General features: G+C 36.0%; 1 protein-coding gene across 3 annotated transcripts in view; it reads right to left on the reverse strand.

Moving 5' to 3' along the window:
- The window catches only part of CNTN3 (contactin 3), a 358,712-nt gene that overhangs the window by 236,821 nt on the left and 100,983 nt on the right, over window positions 1-20,908 (reverse strand). For all 3 annotated transcript variants that reach the window (XM_055110140.2, XM_063602820.1, XM_057301830.1), the window contains one exon: window positions 6,748-6,874. In XM_055110140.2, the coding sequence (XP_054966115.1) occupies window positions 6,748-6,874 (127 nt within the window). The remainder of the gene's footprint in view (window positions 1-6,747; window positions 6,875-20,908) is intronic.

Genomic DNA, 20,908 nt, shown 5'->3' on the forward strand with positions numbered 1-20,908 from the left:
AATTTCTACCATCAGGCATCATATTTTGTACATGACAGGGACTAATAGAAGTTTCTTGAATAAAGCAATCTAATTCTATTTTCTACCCTAGCCATTACTAACCTCCGCATAGTCTTCACGGACTGTGGTCATCCATATTGCCAATAAACAATCTTAAAGATAGAGGGAATTAATGCATCATTATTTTCCTTTATCTTACTAGTTATTATTATTTAACACATTAGGTATTATCAGAAATGGCAACCTTTTCACAAAACCACACTAGCATACGGAATAACAATAATGAATATAAACACAGATCTATTTTGTCATTGCTATAATTTAAGGCAGCAGGCTCTAAATTGCGTCTTCCATTTGAACTTGCTAATAAGGCTAGACAATATCACAACTTGAAATTGAAGCTAACAAAACTGACTTTAAGTAGTTTAAAAAATAAACCCCAAATAGAATTCACCTCACAGTTGATTATATAAAGCTATTGTCTTTCAGAATATCTACTCTGTCACACAAGATCTGGTCCGGACAATGGACATACAAACAACATTCTAGAGAAAAACAAACGTTGCATTTTAAACTTCAGCATGAACCAACGCGAAAAGAACAAAATAACTTACGAAAATTCGGGGGGGTCTGGGATTTGGGTTTAGGAAATATGCCCACACTAAACACTTGTTAAATCAACAGGCAATACTTTATTTGGGGTTTGACAGGAAAATTAGAAATTTAATCACAGAAGCAATTTGTGGTTTTAGATGCAGCTTTCAAGTTAATAAGCAAATGTGTTTGTGTTCAAATGCAATGTTTGTTAATATGTTTACTGAAGTGATGAGAATAATTGCAGCCTTCGAAAGAATGAATGTCTGAATTTGCATATTCAATACTTTATCCAAAAATAACTAGTTAGACTTCAGCAATAATTGCTAAAGACCTAAATGAGTTAAAGTTGCCATGCTGTTTTTTTAAAAAATTGAATGTTTAAAATGTGTTTTATGATATAGATTCCCATTTCTCACTCATCGATAAATTTTGAACATACATAAAAACATAAAACAGATTAGAGAGCTACACTGGGATTAAAAACAACTGTTCACTTTCCATGGTTCTAACCTGGTTCATATCAATCAGGGATTCTCTTAAAATTATTTCAAGGAGTGTTACAGATGTTTTCCCTTATTGCCTTCCCTGCAGCCATCTTAGCTTTTCCTGGTAGCAGCTCCTCCATTCTCCTTTAAAGCAGCCCTCCTCATACGACCCTGGCCTGGCCAGTCAGAACATTCCATGGCTCAACCTTACCGATTGCTTAAGAATGTGAATGTGACCCAACTGATTTAGCTTGTGTTTGATCAATATGTGTGCATCCATTCCCCTTGCCCCACTGAAAAAACACAAGAAAGAGAAACAAAAAAAGGATATGATTTATTTTGTTATACTATCACCTTTAATATCTAAAATCTAACCTTTATGTCTCTGCTGGGTATTGACTACTGACAGGATTAGCTTCATTTTTATTTCACATTTTTCTGACACCATTTGGAGTTTTTGATGACATTTATTAGAAAGATACCCTACTCTTCCAGTTGACATTTTGCAGAAGAAATGAGTAGCCTGGAGTTCCAGGCAGCCATCTTTGTCACCTCAAGGCAATTTGTCTTTAAATGGAGCCAAAAAATAAGACTCAATACAAATTTAAGAATATCTTACAGAATAAACTATTAACAACTTCTGACCCTGTGATCCTTCATGATATTATTGACTCCTGAAAGATAATACAATCCCAAATTCCATTATTTGTTTTCCACCTTATTACCTTTATACCACTTTGTTGATGCCATTAATTAGGCATTCACTATTTTGCTAGGCATTTGGAATGTAAGAATGAAGGACACACTTCACCGTTAAAGGTGTCTTCAGTTTTAAAGGAGTTACAGCCTACTAGGGCAATCTGACTTCATTTTGATAAGCTTTATCATACAGGTAATGCAATGCAATGGTTGGGCACATTGTTTGAGCACAGAATCCAGCACTAAGGATGTCAAGAACGCTTCCTAGGAGAGATGATAGTGCAACCAAGTTTAAGTTGCCCAGTAAGAGGTGTATCTACCTCTGTTTGCCTCAGGCACTGTAGATATTCTTTAGTGTGTTTATGTTTTGTCTTCATTCCACCATGTGACTATTTCATTACTCTCAAATGTGGCTGATTGTGGGTGTGGGGACCAGAGCTCACCAGCTGGAGAAGCCAGGATGTGGAAAGGAGTTGAACTTGAGCATGAACACAGCGAACTGGACTTATAAATCTGACAAAAAGGATTTCATTTCTTTAAGTGCCAAAATAATTTAGAGGAACAATAACTCGTCTTGACACATAAAAGTAAAATAACAATGATATCAGATCTTACATAGCAATAAGAAATATGTAAGGGACAAATTGCATATAATCAAAATTATGCTTAAAATGTCATATATATGCTATATTATGATAGACTAGCATATAGCACATATACTATATATGTACTATATATTCTAAAAATGGAACACTATATGTATATAGAATTGACAGCATACACATAGTGTGTGTATATATATATATAGCACCAAATACAGTACTATGTATAGTACTCTGTGTGCCTAGATATATATTACTGTGTCAATATATAGACAAGAAATAAACTCAGACTTCCCTTCCTTACATCCACTCCTTGAATAAATGGTTAGCAGAAATTAGCATATTATTTTATTTTCCCTTTCTTTCTTATACTGAATGCATTTAGTTGACTATCAGTAAATTAAATGCATTCAGTTGACTATCAGTAAATTAAATATGTGCAGGATGTGACTCCATTATAGACAACCATGTTTAAGGGCAACTGTGGCCAGGAAAGACCTCCACTTTGCAATGATATTTAGCCCTTACAACTTCTGTATCCAAGATTCCTTACACTCTATTAAAATTGTTTACCTGTTCCTATAGAGCTGAAAGAGAATAACGTTCTGTTTACTTCCTTGTGAAGAGAGAAAAATGAAAGCATTTATAGAAAAGAGTTGTGGGCCCAGGGGTCGACCTGAAACATTCTGCAAGCCTAGACATATTCATCTGTACTGTCAAATACAGTGGCAACTAGCCACACGTGGCTACCAAGCACTTGAAATGAAGCTTCTGTGACTGAACAACTGAATTTTTAATTCAACTTAATTGATTTAAATTTCAAGGGCCACATGTGATTACTGGCTACCATATTGGACAGCAAACCTCTAAGTCTTGAGCTAGACTAAAAGTTGGAAACACAAGGCCCACATGGGCCACATTCAGACTTACGACTTACCTTTTTTGGTCTACATTATGTTTTAAAAGAAAAACAGAGTTAACAGTAAAGTTAGAGATTCCAAAATGAAAATATCTAAATTGTAAAACTCTCTTAGAAAGCTTTGGTAATACCGGACCAGGATTCCTAGATGGTAACAATTGGCCAGTGCTGAGAAGCAGTTATGACCACATAATGATAGGCTTAGGGTTGAATGATAGACAGTTTCCAGTCATTATTCAATATGTCTATATGTTCTTCAGGCAGGCCATCCTCTTTCAAAGTTGTTATTTGCCTGGTCCCTGTTGGCATGTACCTATTTTACCCCAATCTCACTGAAACAAGTGGCCCCTTTAAATGGCATCAGCAGCAGCGACCAGGGATTCTCCTATTTGTGGTCTTTCATCTTAGCATTAGTTGATTGGACATTTCTAACCCCACAAAAAGTGGAAGAAAATCTTTCCCATTTAGAAAAAGTATTAATACTTCCTCAGGGTAACCTCCTTCAGCACTATCAGCAATTACAATGAGATTGAATACTAATTAACCTTTAAATATAGGCTTTGGGGCTCAGGCAGGGAACTGCAAAAGAAAGAATAAAATCCTCAATTAAATCCTAAGACGAGTAATTTCTCTTGAGAATTTCTGAACTTTTGGATTTCTAACATGGCCAGTTAAGAGTTCTTTTTTACCTGATGGGATAAAAACAAAGACAAGATCACTCTTCAGACAAGTTGGCATCAGTCTATAAGGCAGGATTGGTCTTTCAAAGGACATTCTTTTACAAGATTCTTTAACTTTATTCTGAATCCTTAAAAACATGTTTGGATTGCCTTTAACAAGTGGTTTCACATGGCTCCTTAATATTCCTCCTTGGCTGTCTCCCTATCTGCTTATATTTATGATTATATATGTTAAAAAATATTTTTTCTGACTTCATGTAAAAAGATCCACCATATTCTTCCTTTTTATGTCCTCGATGTCATTATATATTTATAGTATTTATTTGTGATTTTTGAAGGACAATAAAAAATAGGAATAGGCAAGCATATTTTATTCTGAACCATTTTAAAGAATAATGTGAAATATTACCTAGTTGAATATTAAAATTAAAAGGTAGGAAAAAAATAGGCCAAAAATAAAGATGTCATCTAAAAAGATAAATTTGTCATTACAATCCACATTATTCCATATCCCATTTACTGCAGTGGCACAATCTATTTCTTACTCAGATAACATGAATAACAAGGGGTTGTTTCTTGTTAAAACAAAGTCTGATATTTCTTAGAATGAAACGAGCTTCTCTTGTGTTTTCTAGGTCTCAATTTCTAGTGGTCATAAACTTTTAGTTTAAGTGAAATTTTATATTGGTTAGAAATCTTAATTTTAGAAAATTTTTAAAGTTATAATGAAAGTATCTGCTCTATTTGGCTACAAACCAAAAATCATCAAACAATACCAAACATGTTAAATTTCTTCATTTATCAAACCTAAAACTAATAAATCAGCCGAAATCACACATCTCCTAGTCTCAGTAACAGATTTTGTTAAAATTGCAACATATAAATGCCAGGATGATATCCCAGGACGTATAATAAAACAAGATCACTATGCAAACAGTGAAACTTCTTTATCAACATTTTACATGTTATCAATATATTTAAATACAGACTCCATGGCATTACAATAGGCACCTGTTATTTAAAGACATAATTACTACACAAGGTTATTTTTGGATGTCTAAGCTCAAGACCTTTGGCTATTTGATAAAACTATACAAACAATTAATCTATTCATTTAGAAATACATTCCTATATGACTAAATCTTGTATCTTGACAACTTTTCAGGTGAACACATTTATCACCAAATTATTCGTAAGATAAACACCAGGAAATACAACTTTACTGACAACAGAAAAACAGCCCACACGTGAGTCATTCACATGGCTGCTTTATCATATTTACAGCTATGTCTATGAGAATAATCTTTCATTTCAGGGAGAAACAAACAGATGCATTTAAAAGGTGTTAGAATGCCTTACAAACATGCTGGAAAAAAATATTGTTAAGCTGATCTGTTCAACTTTCCCCATAAGAAGAAAATATTTCCAGATGTTGCATATGCTTATGTCTGATTAATGGAACTAGTTCATGAAATAGTTTCTTCCTTTTATAAATGATTTTATTAAATAACTTTCTTATTTCTATAGAAAGAGGTAGAGGCAGAGAAAAACTTTTTCTCATCTTTGCCAACTCTAATCAGTAACCTGGAATTATAATGCTTATTTTGTTGAAGTATACAATAGGGCCCCAATAAATATGTTGTTAAATATTGTTGAAAGAGACTGATCTTGATTACTTCCAGATGCAAAAATACAAAACCTACCTTCTACCCCAATCTTGACCCAATTTACCAATGACTATTGGCTTCAATTATTTATATAGTTTAAGAGAACAATAGAGGCTCAATAAGATCTAAATTACAACTCTAAACATTTAAAATTTTATTAATACTAGCTGAAGTTTGCTTATTGTGCAGATTATAGAAAAGGTTTTGTCAAGCAAACTAATAATGTGAATGGGGTTTTCATAGTAGATGTTCACATTGCATGAAAGAGCGTGTTGTTTTAAAGGTGTCTTGAATACTTTCTTTCAACCACTTATAAGAATGCAGCATGTAATTTATAAATAATTCATCTCTTCATGAAAGTGGGTCTCCCAAGCACTCCTAAGAGTAAAAATGATTAATCCTGGGTTATTTAATAATACAAATACCCATTTGATCCAAATAATCCATCATCATCCCCAAAATATCAATATTTTTTTCTTAAGGTGGTGGGAGTATGGATTTGTTTTTCTTTTTTCCTTATACTTTTGCATGATATTTGAAAGTTTTCAGTGAAGAGCAATTGTTTATATAATCTTAAAAATATAGACTTTAACTTGGTATACATCTAACAAATGAAATATGTTTTCTCTTCAAAAATCACTAAAATGACTTTGGTAAGAATACATTTTATTCTTCCATACTTATTGAACCTCCAAGCACATATCCAGTAAAATGGTAAACAGACAAAAGGTGGCACACAGAAGTATTTGTTTAACTATGATTTCAAATTAACTTTAAAACACAATTTCATCCCCACAATGAATGTGTTCTTGACAAGTACATGTAAATCCAAGTTTATAAATTAAATTGCACTATACATCAATGAAAAGACATTATTTACTTTAGGGATTCTGCCATGATCAATAATTAATCAAGTATATGCTACATATAGATTTAAATCTTCATATATTAAATCTGTTGAATATATCATACAACTATAGCCTCACGTATTTTTTTCTTACTGATGGCATAAATATATTGAAGCAAAAAAAAAATTCCCAATCGCCACATAAGTGTGTTTATTTTTTTTTATTTGAATTTTCAAACTTTTCACTGTACCTGTAATGAGGTGACGGATTGCCTCTTGCTTCACAATTTAAAGTTATTTTTTTATCTTCTGAACCAACAGGGAAAATGCTGTTGCTGGGTTCTTTGATAAATACAGGGCCTTGTAAGAGAAGCTCACCTATATGGGTGGGAGACATCCAAAAAATAATAATCAGCAAAAGGCATTGTAAAAAGTTACATTCCAGTATTGAAGAAAAGAAGGAACTAAAAATTCTAGTACTGCTCCATTTGCATACAAAGCAAAATGCTCTGTAGACATTGTTTTGTTAAAGGGAATCAATTAACCCACTCAACAGCATAGTACCACCTCTATGAGAACTAACGTTGGTATGAAAAATATTGCCATATTAAGATCATTTCATACCGCAGCAATTACTTTTTATTACAACAAACTACATCTAAGTGTAGATTGGTGAATAAACTATTACACCAAGTCTTTCTTGTCGTAGCCTTTTTGCCAAACTAAAGCTGAATTCAAAATGAATTCAACACCTGAGTATTTTCATAAAATCGGCTTGGCATGCAAACCTTAAGCTTGATTATGTTATTTTTCCATTTGGAATGAAAAACACTCAATATTTTGGTGGGATGTCCATTTTATTACTAGCAAATTGAAGAGAAAGATACAGCACTGAACAAGTGTCTTTTTAAAGATGTTTCTACTTTGGCTAAGAGAACTTGAACGTGCTCTGAGGAGAATTTCCACATACAGAAAAAAAAAAACAAATCTCTCTATTGTACTACGTGTTTAAAAAAGAACAAGATAATACCACCACCAAATGCTTATGGGACTGCAGTTGTATAATCATTGCCATAGCATTTCTGAAAACAAACAAATTCGCCCCCCCAAAAAAAGCTCTTTACTTTCCTATTTTGCTTGGAATGCTCAGCAAAATTACAGAGGAGTTTCTATTAACTCAGAGAATGAATAAACAGACTAAGAGACAAAGAATCCATGAAAAGTCAGACAAAGAAAACGAGATCAAGAAGCAGCAAAAAAGGCCCTAAAACAATGAACTGGCATTTTGGCTACTTCGAACAGCAGTTTACATTAATAAAAATATTTATCATAAGTGTAACAACAATAAAATAACAATATGATTAAAATAATCATTGAAATGATAAAAATAGCAGCTGCTAAAGCTGAAATTCTAAAGTAAATTCTGTGTGCCCAAATGTGTTCATTAATCCTCAGAATATTCTGTGAGGTAAATGCCATAATTATTCCCAACAGAAGACAAATGCTGTGCCTAAGAGTGGTTAGGTGGCATGAGCAAGTTCACACAGCATTGCAGAATGTAAAACACACATTCTAGAATAATGGATTCCACAGTCCGTGCAGGGATACTCTCTCACTCTTTATGTAAGGAATGTGGCCTTACCCTAGGTCTGATCTTTGCCCTCAGCTTCCAGGAGGTAATCTATGCCATAGCTGATTGAAATGTCTGTTTAGGATGGGGACTGGCCACACTAGATCTTAGGGTGTGGCCAGCCACACCCAATAGTCTTGCCTTGGAAACTGGCCACATCAGACAGACTAACCATGTGATTAAGGGTGAGAAATTTGGGTCACGTGGTATCAAATGACGTGGAGACTGAGCTCAACCACATGTGCAACCAGTCAGTCACACCTACATAATGAGGTCTCAATAAATAACTCTAGACACGGAGGCTCAACGAGTTCCTGGTTGGCTATCATACTCCTTGAGTATTGTCACACATTGATACGGGAAGGGTCAGATGTCCTGTGGACAATAAAAGCTGTGCGTTTGAAACCTTCCAGACTCTGCCCTATGTGTGTCTTCCTCTAGCTGATTTTAGAATGGAAACTTTCCCTGTAAATAACATAACTGTGAGTATAACAGTTTTCAGCAACGTTTGTAAGTCCTTTTAGCAAATTATCAAAAATGAGGATAGTTTGGAAACTTCTTGAACTCAAAGACTGTTAGAAGTAAGGGCAAGCTCACAGCTCAGCTGACTCGGGGCAACTTTGCACCACAACATCACCACACAATTAGCCCTTACTAATCCCCACCATCCTTTAAGAAAGCAGCTTGCTATCCCCCTTAGTCTCTGATCTTTACCTGATCATTACTTTCATCTATCAGGGGAAATTGCCAAAGGAAAAAAAAAAAAGCTTCCGTTTCCCTTTTTAGGAAAGAGCAACTTCCAGAAGAAATGGATTTTAAAATTGCTACTAACACTCCTAATTTAAAAGAGGCAATATTGCTATTTTCTTCATTTTTGCCCCTCAACCAATTCACTGAATAGAAATAATAAGTAAAAACAAAAATGCCATTCTGTTCTATTAACTGAATTTATTGCCCTAGAAAGTCAAAAATATGTCTTTTTACAAATATTTGTAAATATAGTGAACATTTCCTAACATTTTTCTAGTGTAATAGCTTCTGATTTACTTCTGATAACATATATTTCATTATTTATGAGATGGGATAGCATCATTTTTTTCTGACAAATTCTGATGTATGTACAGCTTGAAAGCAATAATGCATTAACATAATGGTATAAATTTGGAAATAACAGGAAAGTTGGGGAGATAAACCAAAAGAAGAAAGGTTAGTAGAGATAAGAAAGCAGTGGTTTAAACGAAAAAGGCAAAGAGAGGTGTTCAAAAAATTTCCTCCAAGTGGTCACAATAAAAACTCAAATGCCCATCCTATCATTATCTAATAAAAGTCATGTCCCAAACGATGCTACATGGCTTCTCCAGAAGTCACTATTAATTTTAAATAAAAATGTTAAACTACTAGGAGCATTTTCTTCTGAGATCCTTTTGAGAGAAGGATAATAACTACTAATTTGCTAACATTTATTGAACCAGGCACCATGAACTATGTGCCAGGCACACTAAGCAGCTATTTACATCCTTTGCTTCTCCTATTTCAATCTCCCCTGACCCCAGCTCCTGATCTCTGAGGTCTAGCCACACTGCTCTTGTTCCTGCTTCTCAGACATGCTGAGCTTCGTGTCACTTCTGGGCTCACACATTTGTTCTTCTTGTGTTCTGGTTTCTTTTTGTCATTCAGAATTTAGCATAAATGTCACCTTCTCAGCTTAAATGTGACCATCCGCATTCTCCCTCATCTAAAGTCATTATACACCCTTCATTTCCACCAGTCACAGATATCAAAGCACATCTCACAACCTCACGAGATCTTTCTACATAAACACTACACATGTTTAGGCATGTGTTTGTTATTTATTTGTATCGAATTCATTGCTGTATACTCAGCTCTTAGAACACAGTAGATATTCAATATCTGTCTGTAGAATGAATAAGATGAATGAAACAATCCTCATAATAACTCTATATGAGGCAGATACTATTTTACAGCTAGTGATTGATAAAGCTAAGATTTTAATTTCAGAGCTCATCTTCTCACCTTGCACGTGGTTTGGCCTCCCCAGAAGAAGTGAGGCCTAGAAAGGTTAAATGACCTGACCATAGTAACAGAGTTTCTTGGTGAAAGACCTGATATCAACCCTAGTCCTCATATTCTTGGTTTGTTTCCCTTTCCATGAAGCCACACTGTTCTCAATATGGTCAGAGGTGAAAATTAACCAACAGCCTGCTTTTTCAACTTCAGTATTTCCTGATGGCGCAGGAGTTAACGGCCTATGAGGCACATATCTGCCATCTCTGAAATTTAAGGCTCCTAAAGGCTTTCAGGCCATCAGCAGCCATTTGGGAGCCTCCAACGCCTCTTAAAAAGTAAGTACAAAATAATAATCAAACGTGACAGGTCAGTGCATGCTTCATACTCAGAAAAGAGACAAGGCCTCTCAATCTTGCTTCACGGGAATGAAATAGGTGATGAGAGATGCTGGGTTTTATGTTCTAGTCTCTTGCCAGCAATATAAACTTAAAAGGAATAGATTCTGAAGTCTCTGCTAATCTAAAAGAAATTATCCAACATTTTCTTCAAAATGAATTTTGATCCTCAAAAAGACAAGAGCCTTGACTATTCACACAGCTATTCATAACCAGTAAAAAGCACCCTGTCTGAAAACAGAAGGGGGCCTTTTGCCTAACTAATGGATTCAACGTAACATTCAGATTGATGCTAAACTTTACTTTTTGTGACAGGGGCATTTTTTTGACATGCTAGCCTGGTTCCAAAGCTCCATTTTAAATGTACATCCTAAAATAAGGGGCATATCACACTTCCGAACAGGACTAATAAGTCCAAAAATCCAATCCTAAGGTGTTATTTTTCCCCCCTAACACCTACAGGCAACAAGGAATAACTGCCTTTGAATGTAAGTACAAGCTTTATGAGCTCCTAAGGTAATGTCACGTAAAAGATCAAACCGCAGATGATCAATTCTAATGGTCATACTCTATACAATTTTTATGAAGACTGACAAAGAAAACATAGACAAGGGATTCTGGGCAAGCTGCATCACTCTACTAAAAGAAATGAGATTCCTAAAAGACAATGATGGTATCTGAAATTCCTAGGGAACAGGAAAGCACATCCTGTTTTTCCTTACTGATTTATGTCATATCTACATGGAAAACAAAAACCAGCAGTGCATTTCAAAACACAGGGTAAATCACAACAGGGTGTAAGGGTAGGCAATGCAATTAAAGACAGAATGTAAGAGGACATAAATTTAGAAAGGAATATTCCGTGCACTTACAAGGCATCAAACCCAAACAGAATGAGCTCTAGCCTGGGTCAAAGAAAGTAAAATCATATGCTGCCAATGAAATAAGATCTATATTCTAGGTCCCACTATTCTTTAGGAAAAAACTTTTAAAAGATGGAAACTTTTTTTAGAAATGAGATATCTTCTATTTTGGCGATGGTAGTTTAAAGCTGGAAAATGCCAAAGAAACAAGACCAAAATAAAATTCCATTTATATGCTTCCAATGTCAGAGGAAGATAAAGTATTCGATCTTAGAATATTTCATTTCTTTAACAAATATCTGAATGCCAGACATGTGCCACATGTGAAAAACTGGCTGTGGCAGATGCTGCTGGTAGTCCACTCAATAGCTATCACCGGCCCTTCTTTCCAGCCCTTAGAGTCAGCCTTTCACTGTGGAGACTGAAAGCTCCAGAGATACTTTCCAGAACTCTTTGTCATTCTCGGCTGGGAAGCAGGGTAGCCAGGGGAGATTGGCTTATGAGACCACTAAAAGCCCAAGAGGGTGTATTCATTTTCTAGGGTTGCTATAACAAAGTACCACAGACTGGGTGGCTTCCAAAACAGAATTTTTTGTCTCACAGTTCAGGGGGCTGAAAGTCTGTATCAAGGTGTTAGCAGGGTTGATTTCTTCTGAGGGTTGTGAGAGAAGGATCTGTTCCAGACCTCTCTGCTTGGCTTGTAGATGGCTATCTTCTCCCTGTATCTCTCTTCATATCATCTTCCCTTTATGTGTGTCTCTGTGTCCAAATTTCCCCTTTTTTCATATGGGCACCAGTCATAATGGATGAGGGCCCACACTAATGACCTCATCTTAACTAATGACATTAGCAATGACCCTATTTTCAAATAATAGGGTACTGGAGTTCAAGACTCCAACATGTGAATTGGGGATGGGGGTGGGGTAGCAGCACGATTCAACCTTTAACAATGGGTTAACCTGCTAAGAACTTCTAGATAAAAGTCTCTACTCTGATTTTGTTTTGAAGTAAATAAAATGCTGACCTTGCTTTGCTTCCTTTTTGATATGGAAATTTTCACATGAGGAAAGAATGCTGGGAACTACTGTGACCAAGTGGACACCATGAGGGAGAACACTATACGTGTGTGTGTGTGTGTGTGTGTGTGTATAAAATATATATTTATATATGTGCATAAATACACACACACACACCACACACACACACACACACAGTATGTTACAGAAAAGGCAACCCAGAGCTCTCACATCTTTGAGTTCCTGAACCAACATGAACCACATAATTCCAAACATCATGTGTTGGAAAAACAAACCTCTAATGCATTTTGTCACCTGCAGCTAAAAGCTATACTGTAACCAATGCTCTAGAAAAAAAGGAAAAGGTAATATAATACACTTCAGATGAGAAAGGAAAATAAAATACTTATTAGGAATAACTAATGTGTCTGTTTTCCACATCTGGAAATGTTAGCAAGCAATTAAGTTAAAAGAAAAAGTGCTAGAGTATAGCATGCACCTGGAGTATGATAGCAAAATAACACCAATAAAAGTGATGAAAACCCTTTAAATTGAGAAATTAATAGTTCACTACATGATTTTTCTCATTGCATGGGAAGTGGCATTCAATAATTAGGGAATTGGAACTGACAGGGACTGGTTAAGCTTCACAGGACCTAGAAATAAATGTTCAAGTAAAATAATACTGCTCGCTGGAATGGCAGAGCCCTTTCAAAGCATGGAGATTTTACCAGGAATTGCATTCATCCTCTAATTGCAACCTGCCTAAGGAAACACAAAAATGTCCACACATATAAAAATATATGTACAAAATGGTTTGTGTTTAAGGTTAAGTATCTTGATTTTGGCACTTTGCTTTCATAAATTAATCGCAGAGTTTGATTTAAAGGTATGATCTATTTCACTGGACTGATTAACATTAGTCTGTACTATAATTCCATAAAAGAAGAGGACTTGAGAGTACTTCTAAAAGTGCCCAGTGTTTTATGTTGATACTGTTTAAATCCAACGGCTATATTTTTGCTTGTTGAAATGTTCTTTATAGTTGAATGAAAGGGTTAATTTATAGTTATAGTGCAGGACATAATGTTTTTGGCAGAAAAACAGGGGGGGAGGAGATGGGTTGGAGTCTTGGGAGATTAAAATGTTTTCAAAGTACTTCATAGCTTTCTGTATTTAAATTCATGCTATTTTCTTTTTATGAATGTGAGCTTTAATGTTTTTGAACCTCCATGACATCCTTCTATAATTCTCAGACCATAATTATACCTTTCTTGCTAGACAGCTTAATAGCAACCCCACATGATTAAAAAAAAAAGTTAGAATGCCATTGTTGGATGCAATATGCAATGTGTACAATACACCAGGAGAACACAGTCAATGGTCCATTTATCTGAAAAAAAAAAAACAACACTTACATTCCCTCTTTCTATTATACTCATTGTACATTTTTGAAATGTGCAAATTCACAAGGTTCTCACTCACCATATGAAAAGAGTGCATTAATCAACTCTTTTTAAAATATTTCTTTAACACATTACTTTCAAAAGTTTTAATAGAGATGATTTCATTTCTATTATGGAACCCATTATTTCTAACAGTTTCTATTCTTTAACAAAGGGTTCAGGTCAAGGCCTGTTAGGACCAGACACAATTCCCTTTATGTATCTTAGAAAGAATGTTTCATATCAAACTCTAGTTCAAGGTCACTGTTTCTATGAGCAAATAATTATCCAATGAAGAATTCCTTTTGTAAATTAGTTGTAATGGAGAAGCTATTAAGAACTAATACTAGGCCTGGTGTGCTGGCTCACACCTATAATCACAGCACTTTGGGAGGCCAAGGCAGGAGGATCACAGGAAGCCAAGAGTTCGAGACAAGCCTGGGAAACATAGCAAGACTCCATCTCTATAAATAAATAACAATTAGTGGGGTGCAGTAGTGCATGCCTATAGTCCCAGTTACTCAAGAGGCTGAGATGGGAGGATCACTTGGGCCCAGGAGTTTGCAACTGCAGTGAGCCATGAACACACCACTGCACTCCAGCCTGGGCAACAGAGTGAGACCCCATCTCTAAGAAAAAAAAAAAAGAACTAATACGACTTAATGATTGTATTTTGTAGTATTTTACAGCTGTAATCTCATAAAGTAGAAAAGAGCATACTCTATTCCTGCCCCCACCTTAGTAAGCAGAAGCCAGCACTGTGTTTGTAAATGTCTGAGTGTATAAACACCATCTACTTCTCCCTCCCTGTTTCTTTTTCTTTTCTTTCTTTCTTTTTTTTTTTTTTTTTTTTTTTTAAGAAAGAGTCTTGTTCTGTCACGCAGGCTACAGTGCAGTGGCCCAATCTTGACTCACTGCAACCTCTGCCTCCCGGCTTCTAGCAATTCTTCTGCCTCAGCCTCCTGAGTAGCTGGGATTATAGGCGCAAGCTGCCACACCCGGCTAACTTTCTGTATTTTAGTAGAGACTGGGTTTCCCTGTGTTGCCCATGCTGGTCTCGAACTCCTGAGCTCAGGCAATCCATTCGCCTAGGCCTCCCAAAGTGCTAGGATTATAGGCATGAGCCACCGCGCCTGGCCTCCCTGTTTCTTTTCTTAAGTGAGGATCCTGATTTTATACTTCCAGACTACTGAGAGGGATTGAGTTGGGTTGTGGGGTAAGATATGAAGGTCTAAGGAAGCAGAACAGAAAGGATAACTGATATGAGTAGGCTTTGTGTCTCCACCCAAATCTCATCTTGAATTGTAATCCCCATAATCCCCATGTGTTGAGGTAACTGAATTATGCGGACAGTTTCCCCATGCTGTTCTAGTGATAGTGAGTGAGTTCTCACGAGATCTAAAGGTTTTATAAGAGACTCTTCTCCCTTTGCTCGGCTCTTCTCCTTCCTGACACCGTGTGAAGAAATGCCTTGCTGCTTCTTTGCCTTCTGCCATGATTGTAAGTTTCCTGAGGCCTCCTCAGCCATGTGATTCAATTAGGCCTCTTTTCTTTATAATTTACCAGTCTCTGGCAGTTCTTAATAGCAGTATGAAAACGGACTATTACAACAACTTTCCCCAAAACGCATCTGGAACTATGGGGTGCGGAGATTGGGGTATGTCTTAGAGTTGCCTAGGCTTACATTTGTTAAACTTATTTTTAATTGATTCACAATTAAAAATGTAATTATCATCATGATTAATTGTAGACAGTAAGCATACAACTGACAAACATACAACTGATAAAGTAAACATACAACTGATAAAAAGATTTCTTCAAATAATACTAATCCTTACTGCATGCTGGACTGTTAACTTTTTTCCTTTATATTCTATTCTACTCTATTCTATTCCATCTGATGTGCTTTATCCTACTTTTTAAAATGCTAGACATAAACTACTACTATGTTCATATCATCACAACATCAATGGGTTCTTATCCCCAATTTGATAAGCTTTGGTCTAGAAACCTTCTCTCCTGCCACCAGTGCCCCAGATTATTTTAGGAGGGAATGGGTGACAACTGTAAGATATTTCTTTCATTTCCTTTTCTTAGGAATGAAACCAACCTTGGCAATGTAAGAAAAAATATAAGCATCTTAAAAATTGAAAGAGTATCACTGGGCCCAAGATACAGTAAAGACAAGAGAGCCCTCCTCAAATCTACTGAACTGCTACCTCTGTAGCCTCAGGGAGAAGAGAAATACTGTGTATTGCCAAAAATGTTGGCAAACAAAAACATATTTTATTTTGTTTTCGGAAGCATTGTTTCTTAGAGCTATACAGTATGGAACAAAATCCCTCTTCATTATATATTCTTAGTTAATAAACACATGCACATTCTAAAATGTCAACCTGCGGAGGGAAAATAAACATGGGATGCTAGGCCCAGTATTACACACTTTGCATTTGCTAAATCACCTAATTCTAAGTGACTATTAAGCACTCTGAATAAAAAAGTGGTGCTCCTTTCCTTTCTTTTTTTTTTTTTTTTTTGACATGGGGTCTCACTCTGTTGCCCAGGCTGGAGTGCAGTGATGCAACCTCCACATCCTGAGTTCAAGCAATTCTCCTGCCTCAGCCTCCTGAGTAGCAGGGATTACGGGCACACGCCATCATGCCCAACTAATTTTTGTATTTTTAGTAGAGACGGGGTTTCGCCATGTTGGCCAGGCTGGTCTCAAACTCCTGACCTCGTGATCCACCCACCTTGGCTTCCCAAAGTGCTGGGTTACAGGCATGAGCCACTGTGCCCGGCTTCCTTTTAATTCCTATTGCTTTCCTTAATAATGGCACAGATTATAAATAAGTAACCCACAGGGCTGGAGAGGATGAGTTAAACCGGAATCTCTCTATACTTTTTTGGTACCACCGTTTTGGAAGAAGCATTTGGCAGTATGTATGAGAAGCCACCAAATTGTGTAAGGAAGTCTGAGGAAACTCTGCTCTCAATTCTTTCATTCATCCTCCCTCATTATCTCCCTTGTAGTAATCGTTCCTCATTCTGAATTCCTAGAACAATGTTTGTGTATTTTACTCATCACAACATCATTATCCTATAATATATTACATGTACTTGTTTTTCACTCTTATCACCCTCATCCCCGGGCTTTATACTTTCAGAAGATAGTGACCATATTTAACACACACTTCTAACCTCTTAGCATACCTATTTTATATACATATATATACATATATATAAGTTTTCATATATATATATATGAAAACTTAGTAAATTAGCAATTGTCTGGGAATCTCCCTGGGTCTATAGGTGTGTTTACTTAAGCATCATTGCAGATGGTTTTAATTTACAAAATGTTATAGCTGATCACAGAAAGACTTTGGACTTTCCTGAGACCACCCTAATCAGATTCACTTAACTCCAACTGTAATTTATGCATCCAACTATAAAACAATTCATTACATAAAAATATGAACATATAACGGAAGCGAATTCAGTGAATGTGTCTATGACTCTCATGAAACACCTTCACTGTGTCCTTACAGAGGCAGTTATTTCTGTTAGGCAGTTTGCAGATTCTTGATCATCTACACCCCGTGCACACCCTTCTGAGTACCATCAGTACAGGTACAAGACAGGACTAGCTTCATGAAAGGACATACAAAAATAGCACTTTCAACAGCAATAGCACCCTAATAGTAATCTTTGGCAAACCTCAGAGTGCTGAACTAAAGTCCCTTTTCTGCATTTTAATGACTTGTTTGAAACTAACAGCTGCCTGAGACATTAAAACAAAACAAAACAAAAATGCTGAGTTCTGCTTGGTGTTTCACTTACTCAAATCTCTAAGAATGTTTACTGTGGTTAAAGTTACCTTCAGGAAGGGTCAGCATTTGCAAAGGCCTTACTATTCCTACGGAATGTATCTTTTGGCAAAATATCCCCAAATCTATGAGAAATCATTTATGCAAGCTATGAATTTAGTTAACAAGTAATCAACAAGCAATTCTTACTTTAATCTAAATCTTCCAAAGTTAGGATTCAAATCAGTCACCTGCTGGCTGCCTGGACACATTCCACATCTCGGTCCCTTAATCTCAGTTTGAGCTTTGGGTCTGCTTTTCAGATAGAACCTGGGCTAGTTTGTTTTTTTCAAGTTTTTGCAAATCACAAATTCTACAATCATATGATACGTATATGACCTATCATAGATACTGGGAATTTAGGTTTGCAGAGCTGCACGATGGTGGCTATTGGGCCAAATCTATCTTGAACACTTCTTAAATTTGGATCAAAGAATTTCAGGAGGGGAGAAAACACTTCCTTCAAATTGAATGGCTTCATTTAAAAAAAAATCCAGAGATTTAGGCCTAAAGTCAAATTTCACCTTCTTACAAACAAAAAATCAAAGGTCTAGCAATCTTCAATTCAGCAGTTCCATATTGACAGAGCACAATTTCCATATTCATAGACTACAGCCCTACAGGGAGTAAGACATCCATGGATGTCAGCAAGAAATTCACATATAATTACTTGCAAAATAAGTTGGTTTATCAAATAACATATCTTGGATTGATTTATGTCATTCTTCCTCCTGGAATATTTTTGCCCTTTATCCTTCAAGGCATAAAGTCTTGAAGGTACACCTAAGTATAATACCACTTTATCAGAAATTCAATTCAACACATCTCTACAAGAAGTAGGATAAATAAACAAATAAATTAGCCTGGCGTGGTGGTGTGCCTGTAGTCCCAGCTACTTGGGAGGGCTGAAGCCAGGGGATTGCTGGGCACAGGTGTTCAAGGTTATAGTGAACTATGATCTTACCACTACACTTCAGCTTGGGTGATGAAGTGAGACCCCTGTCTCTAAAAACAAACAAAGGAACATTTCATAACATGTGAAAATTATATAAAATTTGAATTTTAATGTCCATAAATAAAATGTTATTGGAACACAGCCACACTGACTTGTTTATATATTGTCTATAGCTGTTTTACACATTACAAGGGCAGAGTTGAGTAGTTATGACAGAGACTACATGGCCCACAAAGCTGAGAATATTTACTATCTAGCACATGTTATGAAAAATTCTGCTGACCCCAGCTTTAGGAAAGATCATGTCTACTAGGAGGAACAGTGACTCTGGACCACAATAAACATGATTTTTTTTCCCACTAATATTCCATTTAGCTTTAGGCAAGTCATTTAAGCTCTCTGAGCCACTGAATTCTCTACTGTTATATGGGAATGATATCTATAATATAGGATTTTTGATGCAAAGATAAGCAGTATTTTTTCATTGCAGCAGTGGCAATGCAATAAATGTTATTTGATATTATTATTGCATATTGTTTACTTAGCGTTGCATCAAACTTTTAATTACCTCTGACTGAGGAATCATAATTTATGGGAAGCAGTCTACTATGGGATTTTATTCACTATAGCCTCCTATATACATGGCCTGAAAAATAGGATGGAATTGTCGTTATCTTCATGGTAGTTGTGAATACTGGTACCTGTGTTCAGTTATCTGGTTTGAGCAAATAAATGCAAGTATTAAGTCTGAGACAAAAGGTTCCTATTAATCTGTGGAAGGTAGTAACTTCAAAAAGAGGGGGAAAAGGGGGAATCAGTATAATGCCCACTGGATCAGTTCTCATTGAGAGACAATTCTCCAGCAAGTATTTACTTTCTACCCCTTCTTCAAATAATTACTCACCAAAGTAATATCAATGGGAAACTCAACAAAATAAGCAGCAAAGAGCTTTCAAAAACCCCATGAGGCAGAAAAAAAGCATTAGATTCTTTTATACTGTTATTTATTTTCTCCCATAATAGAAATAATGGCCATAGCACTGAGTATTCTCATTTGTTTGGCTGCATAATCAAGCAAAAAAAAAAAGAAAGAAAGAAAGAAAGAAAGAAAGAAAGAAAGAAAGAAAGAAAGAAAGAAAGAAAGAAAGAAACATGTCATTTGTGGCCTTGTATATACTGCAGTAAAATTATTCCTTAATGAAAAAATAGATGTTCACTCAGAAACCCACACGGTACACTGTTCAACAGTCAATGCTTCATAATTATCTACGTAATTATGCTCCACTTTATACCACTTCTCTCGTTTTGTACATATGTCTGAGCTTAAATATCGCTTGCAAGTGTGCAGACACTTGCTCACACACACTCATGGGATAAGAATGAAAAGTTCTATTTTGCCATAGAGTGAAGAAGTCATGCAAGGTATTTTAATATCCACTAAAAATTTAATAATGAAAAACTTATTTGGAGACAAAATCTAGGAGCTCTGCTTCAAAAGGTTAAGGCTAACGTAAAAACACACAAATGTTGCCATCTCCCTTTACTTACTGGGTGACATACTCAGACTGCCCTTTAAATCAAAAAAGTTTTCAGAACAAGACAGAATGAATGATGTTGCCGTGAACAAAGTAAAAAAGGAAAAGACTATTCCCAGGATTCACGTGCTTTTGGACTAAAACTTTAATCGTACCAGTGCTTCCATGTCCACAAGTGACACCAATCAATGTCACAATGGCAGCAACTGATCCCAGGGTTGCCTGATGCCTTAAGTTCAGCCAATAGCAGCTTTCACCACAACCTCCCTGCTTATAAGATTGGAGGAGCAAATAATGTACACATGCTTAGAATAAACAATGAGTAACTAACCAGAGCCATTTATAAAATGGCAGCCTACATATTCCACTCTCTCAGGCCAGCAGACACTAGAAAGCTGTCAGATAAAGAAACCAAACAGTCACAAAGTTCAGGGAATATGGTTTCATGTGTTAACACACCATTTCACACCCCCATAACTAGCCCTCAAGAGCTTCCACAAATAAGGGCTGGATCTTCAATGGCTGTGCGAGCAGTCCAAAAAAAAAAAAGAGCAGCTTCCTAAAAAGAAATAATTTCACAAGGGCACTCACCACTAGCTGAGGCCCAGGTCAGCCTGTGCAAAAAGTTTGTTTTGAACTGTCCTTGTAGTTAAGAGGAATAAATTGCCTCCTATTAAAG

This window comes from Pan paniscus, chromosome 2, assembly GCF_029289425.2.
Source record: "Pan paniscus chromosome 2, NHGRI_mPanPan1-v2.0_pri, whole genome shotgun sequence".
NCBI classification, from domain to species: Eukaryota; Metazoa; Chordata; class Mammalia; order Primates; family Hominidae; genus Pan; species Pan paniscus.